At 35.3% G+C, this 9,022-nt stretch overlaps 1 protein-coding gene across 1 annotated transcript; it reads left to right on the top strand.

Annotated features, from left to right (window-relative positions):
- Positions 1-866: 866 nt before the first annotated feature.
- On the top strand, positions 867-8,749 carry LOC118982745 (BTB/POZ domain-containing protein KCTD12-like). Its single transcript, XM_037039923.1, has 3 exons — positions 867-976; positions 2,462-2,646; positions 6,555-8,749. Exon 3 carries the CDS (start codon positions 6,561-6,563, stop codon positions 7,437-7,439), a length of 879 nt encoding a protein of 292 aa, XP_036895818.1. The 5' UTR covers positions 867-976; positions 2,462-2,646; positions 6,555-6,560; the 3' UTR covers positions 7,440-8,749.
- Positions 8,750-9,022: the final 273 nt, after the last annotated feature.

Raw genomic sequence — 9,022 nt, 5'->3', positions numbered from 1 at the left:
ATTAGGTTAGTTACCCATATTAAATAATTTGTTTATTCTCTACTTGAATTGCATAGATAATCTGAAGAAAATTAGTTTAGAGTTTGGAATTATAAAAGCCTGACTCTCCTTATTCCAACATTTAAAAAACATGGCTGTTAATACATGACATACTCTTTCAACCTATTTTGCTAACACTATTCTTTCTGCCTGGAATGGGTTTCCTACTAATTCTTATCCATCTGATAAAACTTAGTGTGGATGTCTCTTCCATGAAGTCTTTGGAACCACCTAGATAACCTAGCGGTATTTTCTTTGTATTACAGCGCCATGTACATATTTCTTCCATAACACTAACTTGTATTGAATTTGTTCACACATCTTTCTCCTGGACTAAAATATAAGGCCTATGTGACTAATTTATTTCTTTATCCTCAACATTTAATACAGTATCTGATACAAAAGAAGTGATTAGTAAATGATTTATTTAAACTATGGAGATCATTTGAATGTTTATTGCAATAACATTATTAAAGTAAACAGATCTGATGCATCCATGTTGAGAATTCAACCAATTCTTTAATTTAAAAAAAGCACACACTCGGTTCACAACTGCTAAATGTTTATGTGATCATTTTGAATCACCAAAATATCAGAAAAATTTCCTCTTATCCCGAAATCTTATTCTTTTATTAATATCACCACCACCATTTTTTTCCCTTTCTGGATGTTGCTTCTTCCTGAAACTGCAGAGTAGAAAGCTTGCGTTTTTCATCTGGGAGGCTGTCTGGGGAGGGAGCCAAGTATGTCATAGCAGGAGGGGAGGGCCTAAAGGCTTCCTAGTATTAAAAGAAGAAACCTAGACTGAGCACCAAAGCGCACAGCAAAGGAGAGGGAAGAGAGCAGGAAGGCACTACATAAGCTGAGCCAAGCCTGCAGCGAGGCAGAAAGAGGTTGAGACTGTGTTTGGTAATATTCTAGTGGCTGGAGATTCAAGGTAAGTACTCCATTGGTCCCCTTATCTTTCATTTCCAGTTCACTGCTTCTGGAATTCAGGAGTTTCTGCATTTGAGCTGGGGATACTCATGTCTCTGTGTGTTCTTTCTGTGTACTGAGAGAGGACTGCATGTGAAACCTGCCTAGAGATCCAAAAACAGGCAAGTTTCTTCCCTAAAAGGGAATTCTGAAAATTCAGAGCATCTTTCATTTGCTTATTTTTTTATTTGAATTTTTAAAGCATCTCTGTACTAGCATTGTTTTTGTTGTTGTTGTTGTTTTTTGGTGTTTTGTTTTTTTTTTGAGCAGAGGAAAAGCAATAGATCCAAGTTACTAGTAAGGGCTTGGAATGCTGCTGAGGGGTTCCTCCTTTAAGTATGACAATAAAACTATTTCTTAATTCTTATTTAAACTTGCTTTTTCCTTTTGCTTACACTTCCAGTCCAGCTGTTACCTACTTTACTTTCTTGAATCTCTTTGAAATGGAACAACATAAAAAGTGGGAACCACATTTCAAAATCATATCGATGTGTTCATTTTTATAAGTGAGTGTATTTTTAAGACAGACTGGCCAAAAAGAAGAAGGATTGTGAAGGAGAGGAAGAGAGAAGAGAGGAAATATTAGGACACGAAGACACCAGGTTTAATAAAATAGGAGATTTATCATTTATAAACTGACTGATTTCCTTAGAAAATGCTTCCATATCATTTTCAGGTATACATCAGGGGTTTTTGATGTTTGACTTTGTTCTTCTTCTAAAAACACTATATCTTGGTTGCAGGATTCTCTGACTAAAGAAAGCAAGTGATGCACGAGCTACTTTCTCTAGTGCCTTTGAAACATTGAAATGTCAAGTTCAGCTCTTTCGGGCTTGCAACCAACATACAGCTGGGTTGAACACTGTATCCTCTGATTTAAACTATTTACATTTCACATTGTCTCTTTTAACTTCCTTCTTGCAGAGACTTTTATTTCTATGATTTCCTAGTGCAGGTAACCACAAGCCCTTATCAGCTTGAGGTTTATATGCAGAAGGAAAAAAAAAGAGATGTTAAAATGTTATGTCCCAAACAAGCAATTAAAAAATTGAGAAATGGTTAGATTAAAGACTTCTTTTTTGCTTCCTCTTGAGCCAGCTATCCGAACAGGAAACTCTGGCATGGGGAAGGGGGGAAGGGAGGAAGGGAGGATATCTAAAGAATTTTATATGCAAAAGATAATTTTACATTACAAATAAATGTTCCTGTTTGGGAAATGTCCTTCCTGACTTTATTTTTCATTATTGGGAAAACTACTCCTATTTTTATTTTTTAAAAATAACTTGAAATTCCTAGTTATCAGGAGTAGTTTTATTAATTATTTTCAGAGTAAAATTTCTATTTATGTTTTCAAATATGGTTGTGGTTGTACCATGGGGACATGTGGCAGTTGAGGATCTACTGCAGTTCTAGTCCTAAATTTTCCCCTTTTGACTTCTTCCTACAGAAATAAAGGTTCTGTCTTTAGGATTTAACTAAAACTCCTATTCTAATGTGAGAGCCAAAATAGACTACCCACTTTCACCTCTCAAGCTGAATGTGACGCCGGGTCATAGGATTTTAAACCATCAGTTGACTTGAACAAATGAAGTAACTCTAAAACATCAAGAAAGAAAAACCTGAAACCGCAAGGTATAAACATTACACTTCTATTTTTCACCTGCTTAATTGTGTTATAAAATGATATTTTCATACAATGGAGGACAACTATCTTTGACCTTATTGTTGTTAGAGAGAATATATAACAATTTTTTTTGCATTCAGAAATCTTCAAAATGTAACATATCCATATTTCTTGTTTATATACTCATACTTGTATTCAAAATGAATTTCTATAAATATATTTCTACTTATATAATGTGGAATTATGAAAGTAATGAAATTTATATCACATTTGTTTGTTGGTGATTTACTCATCATTCACTAACTGCTGACTATAAGTTTACTACTTGCTAGGTTCCAGAGATTTTTAGGTCAAGATTACTATATATCTCAGAGGTTCTTTGGGACAAACATATAAATAACTATGGTGTGTTATATTATAAATGCTCTAAGATATATTTCTAATCTGAAGCAAAAATAAAGAATATGAAGGATCAAGGTGGCAGTTCAAAAGGATGTTTTATTTTATCAGAATCTTAATGGATCACTATAAGACTTCTAGCACTGCAGTCAAGTGGATTACAATCTTTCAATGACTGTCCCAAGATAAGCTAAGGAAGTTGATATAACCAAATATCCATTAAGCTCTTACTATATAATAGGCATCGTGTGAAGTGCATTATATACATTATATATAATTTCCTTCACATCCTATGAATCTTTTTGTTATATCCATTTTCTGGATAAGAAAACTGAGGCTCATAGAGAATAAGTAATTTGTCCAAAGTTACCCAGCTAATAAATGGCAGAGGTGGGATTCAAACTCAGACCTTCCTAAACCACTATGTTTAGTATTTACCAAGAAACCACGGGGAGGTTTGGATACAAAGAGTAAAAGAGCACATTTTGGGAAGAAAGAATCCTAAGTTAAAGCAATGTAGATATGAAAAAGTGGATGAGTCTGGTGCACTAGGTTTAGATTCAGTAGCTAAAGTGTATAGTCACTTTGGGGGTACCAACAGAAAAGATAGTTGGAAGAAAACCCAACAACAAGGCAAAGACCAGTATGGAACTTTTCATATATTTTATTTAATATGTTTGAACTTCAGTTTCTAGACTTTGAGAAACCTTTGACAGCGTTTATGCAAGGCTATAATCAGTTTTACATTTGAGAAAGGTAATTCTAGTTATAGTGTGAAGGGTAGATTAGTAAGTGGAAACTAAAAACACTAATTTGTATGAGGGATTATAATGAACTGTGCATCTGCTTATTCCTTTGAGAAATGAGGATTGCAATAGTATTTACTTAACTGGATTGTTAGAAATATTAACTGAGTCATCACATTAAAAGAGATCCAAAAAAATTGTCACATATATGCTTCACAAATGTTAGTTACTGTTATTATTTTACCATACTACTGTTACGATATGAAAAAGAATAGAAAACCAAAGAGTAAAAATTAAAATGAAATTTTCAAGAAAAAGATTTTTATGCAGATCTATTTCTATAGGAGGGGGAGGTTAATTTTATTTAGACTTGAATTTGGTCCTTGATGTCAAGGAAATGGAATAACACTTTCCAGAAGGAGAAAGGTGTGGGCAAAGGCAACATATCATGGGCAAGCAATAATACCTACACCATTTTTGTATACATAAAGAAGTCTTGGAAGATAAAATCAATTAAAAACATGGACATCAGAGTCCCACTGCTGGAGTTTGAATAACACTTCAGACATTTATTGGTTTCACATTGGGCAAGCTATTGTTTTTTTCATTGGCAAATGAGGATAATGTTTGTACCCACTTTCTGGCTAAGAACAATGCCTGTCACATAATATGTCCTATGTAGTGTATTCTTATCATTAAAGAGAGAAAAGAACTAGTTTTAGATAAGTTTGAGTTCAACAGGAAAGGTTTTAGATTTGATCTTTAGGCAAAATAGAGTCACTGACAATTTTTAAACAGAGAAGAAGGTTATGATAACAATTGATATGGTAATAGAATATAGGATATTTTTTGGAGGTTGGGGCAGGGTGTAGGGCATATGTGGTTGTATCTCAGTTATAGATGGACATATCCATTTAGATGTTCAGGTCAATTAAGGCAGAGTGAAGAACAGAAGTGGCAGTTTTAATAATGCGTATGCAGGAGACATCATAAAGGAATAACTTCTATGTTAGTGAGGAATACACTTAAAGTAGATAAATAGGTCAGTAAGATGACTCTGAAGTTTCCAAATCTCCAAGTTGAACAACTGGAAAAATTGTGATATTACTGACAGGAAAAAGTCATAAAATGTGACCTCTTTATGCTGTAAATATAAAGGCAAAATGATTATAGTAACTCGGATTTTACAAAACACTTTCTCTTATATGCACATGTTTTGGAAAGTGCTGAATTCAAGCTACTGCTGGCATACTCAGCAAGTAATTGCCAACAGCAAACTGAAGTTTAGGAGTAGGCTAGCATTCAGTAACCACATATGTAAATGTAATAGTTGGAAAAGCTTAAGAGGATGATTTCTATGAGGGAGAAATTAGACAACAAAAAAACACAGTTCTGAGGCTTGCACAGTCACAGTTTAGGATGGTTTGAGAAAGAGAAGCTGGTAACAGATGAAATTGGAATGGAGCATGAGGTAGGAAGAGGTTTAGCAAAGTCTAATATAGACAATAATGTTGACTTATATACAGATAAAGAAGAATGGGGAGCAAAGAAAGGTGATGAGCACACCATGTTTTATATTGGAAACAGTAGACAGTGAGAAAGTACTAAGTTATGGTCTTAAAATAGTTGCCTATTTTTTATTTTATAACTAATGTTCTCATACTTCAATGAGGTATCAATTTATACCCAGTAGAGTAGCAAAAATTTAGAAATCTAGGTAATACCAAATTATGGTGGGGATTTTAGGATTAATTAGGAATGCAGACAAGGGACATTTTTGAGAGCAATATGTCAGTACTTAGTCAAATTAGGTATATGCATACAGTGTGACTCAGAAATATCATTGCTGCATATATAGACTAAAGATGTACTCTCAGAGGTTTATAGAAAACATAAACAGGAGCATAAATTGGAGCAGGGGGTTAGAGGCAATCTGAGTGTCAGTCACTGATAGTAAAACATATTAAGTGCATACCACAAGGTATTATATCACAACTAGAAGGAGGAGATTAGGTATACACATAGAAACATGAAGAAATTCGAACAATATAGTGGTGAGAGTGAAAAATGTATAAATATGTAAAAATGAAGACTGAAGTATATAAAACAATAGCATATACATCCATTTAAAACAATAAAATTAATTTTTCAAGAATATATATACAACCCTGGCTGGTGTAGCTCAGTGGATTGAGTGTGGGCCTGCGAACTAAGGGATCATGGTTCGATTCCCAGTCAGGGCACATGCCTGGGTTGTAGGTCCGTTCTCAGTGGGGGACGCACAAGAGGCAACCATACACTGATATTTCTCTCCTTCTCTCCTTCCCTTCCCCTCTAAAGATAAATGAATAAAATCTTTAAAAATTTTTTAAAGAATACATATACACAGAAAGATGCATACTAAATTTATCAGAATGACAGCCTATGGTGGGACCAGGGACAGGAAGTAAAATAGAATAACCAAAACAAAAAAACAAACACCACAAGAAAAGAGGGCCTTGCATGGACTGTGATAACATGCCATGAATTGAGCATTGTGAGTATTTGATTCACCCAACATTCAGAAGGACATTAAAATATAATTGCAAAGCCAAATTATGTATGATTTTTCTATCCTGCCATTTACAAGTTAAAAATAGTTGATTTGCAAAAGTTTATGGTTTGCTTAATTTCCTTGGTATGTAGTATTTATGAGTGCAAAAAAATTGTCTATAAGTAGAATCACCATACTGTAAACCTTTACTTAGAACCAATATCTTTTGCTTCTGCAGATCAATATGGCCATGCCTGAGAAAGCAAGCTGTACTAAACTAAGGGAGGATTTCAGTCACTTTCCCGAGATTATTGAACTCAACGTGGGTGGTCAGATGTACATCACTCGCTATGTTACTTTAGTTAGTGTTCCTGGCTCCCTGCTCTGGGAAATGTTCAGTGAAAATAATCCTTGCTCCCTAACCCAGGACAACAAAGGGAGATTCTTTGTAGACAGAGATGGTTTCCTCTTTCGTTATGTGCTAGACTACATGAGAGACCGGAAACTAGTGCTTCCTGACTACTTTCCAGAGTGTGGCCGGCTCCAGAGAGAAGCAGAATACTTCAAGCTACCAGAGTTAGTGAAGATGTTGGCTCCTAAAATCAACAAGGTCAAGTCATTTGGCAATGATTTATGCCAAAGTGATGTAGAAGAGCTTTCCACCAACATTGACCTCACATGTAATATCTCTTCAAATAATAACATCCAAGTTAGTGGCCCTGATAACTCCCCAGCTCTGACAGTAAACACTGGTTCTGACCTCAAGAAGGCAGGTTTCATCACTATTGGCTATCGAGGCTCCTATACTCTGGGTAGGGATAGCCAAGCAGATGCCAAATTCCGTCGTGTGGCCCGAATCATGGTGTGTGGTAAGACTTCATTGGCCAAAGAAGTATTTGGAGATACTCTAAATGAGAGCAGAGACCCTGACCGTCCTCCTGAGAGGTACACTTCTCGCTATTACCTCAAATTTACCTTTCTGGAACAAGCCTTTGATAAATTAGCTGATGCTGGCTTTCACATGGTTGCATGCAACTCCTCTGGCACCTGCACTATCACCCATGACCAAACAGATGACAAGATCTGGACCTCTTACACTGAATATGTTTTCTGCCGGGAGTGACACTGAAAAGAAAATCATCCAGAAAATACAAAGAAAACAGCCAACTTTCCCTTCTGTGTTCCTGTGGCAGCCATCCTTTTTACAAAAAAGACATGTTAATTTTGGATCCATTAAATCTTGGACAATGCCACTCCCTTCACCATAACCAGCTGAATCTTTTTTGGAAACTTTCTTCTTACGTATTCCATTCTATCTGGCTTCCAACCTACCTTGGATTGTGGAGTTGGTTATCATTTCAGGAAAAGTATTCAATGTGTAGGCATATGTGCATGCACAACACTGTAAGTATTAGAGATGTATTTGTTGAGTGAATACAGTTAGATAAACCCACAAGATTTAGTTAGTTAAGATATGTTAAGCCATAGTTTCCAAACTAGTTCTCAGCACAATATCTTGTAATTGCTTACATACTTTGTTACCTGTACTCTCCTAAGGAAAGCCCCATGTATACTTATTTTGAACTGGAGTCCCCTATAGTAAATGTGAATATGCTTTGTAAACTGTTATTGCTATTCTTTTAATCCAGACAGAATGGAAAGAACTGATGGGCATCCTCCCAGGAGGTTCATAGGAAGGTCAATCGATTCTAAAATTATCGATTATTCTTGTTAGAAGAAAGATGTAAAAAGCAGCCAACAATGCCAAGAATAAGAGGCTTAGTACTTGAATTGCATCATGACTATTACACAGGCATAGGTGGGTATGCCACTTTAAAAGACTGTGTTAAAATATCTTTTTTTATTAATTAGAATTGAAACATAAAAACATGTACCTAAAGGAAGTTCAAGCAAATAATTGCTGTTTTCAAATACACATATGTAGTAATTTGATTTTCATTAAGTCAAACAATTGGATGTATGTCAACTGTTAACTTATGCCAGACTATGTGTGTGGGTGTGTCTTGGGTAGCAGTGGGAGAAGGAGGAGGAGGAATATGAACAAAAAGAATTTTGAAAAAAGGAAATAAAAGTTCATCTTCTGAAATTCATACAAATGACTTTTGTTACATGGGTTGAAAGAAAAATCTTCATATGGGAACACAAGTTTGATACAATGATACAAATGATTGGGTTGCTGGAGAATATGAGACAAGTCAAGAAAAAGAGACTTCGAAGGCTCATTTAAAAAAAAACACCTTTATCTCTTCTGAGTACCTTTACAGTAACTCAATGACCAAATGGCCTTCTACTTTCTTTCTTTATTCCTTCCTTGATGCCTCTTATTTACCCCATGTCTCTATTGCACTTAATACCTTTTGATTTGTTTTCTAGTTGGGACTCTGGGTTTCAAGAAATTAAAACCCATTCAATGTATCTTGAGAAAAACAAAAAGTACATGTGTGAGGGGTGTGAGTGGATGGGCATTTTATAAATGCACCTGTCCTGTTAGTCCAAAGACAAAAATGGAGTCTGATCAAGTTTTGGATGTTCTTGGGAGAAGTCAAGAACTGATGTTCTTTCTTATCTGTCAGAGGCCATACGACTTTTCCTTTGATCATTTGAGTCTTTCAGCTCTATATTTTTCTCTCCACATCTTGGGATCATCTTTTATTCAGTTTATATCTGCCATAGAACGGACATGTC

Source organism: Sturnira hondurensis, unplaced genomic scaffold, assembly GCF_014824575.4.
Source record: "Sturnira hondurensis isolate 20B ecotype Veracruz unplaced genomic scaffold, ASM1482457v3 Scaffold0025839, whole genome shotgun sequence".
Classification (NCBI taxonomy): Eukaryota; Metazoa; Chordata; class Mammalia; order Chiroptera; family Phyllostomidae; genus Sturnira; species Sturnira hondurensis.
Note: the sequence above shows the minus strand (reverse complement) of the source record. Positions and strands in the feature narration are given on the sequence as shown.

What these genes read in the sequence shown, in the direction of transcription:
- LOC118982745 (XM_037039923.1), top strand. Translation starts at nt 6,561, where the DNA reads ATGGCCATGCCTGAGAAAGCAAGCTGTACTAAACTAAGGGAGGATTTC.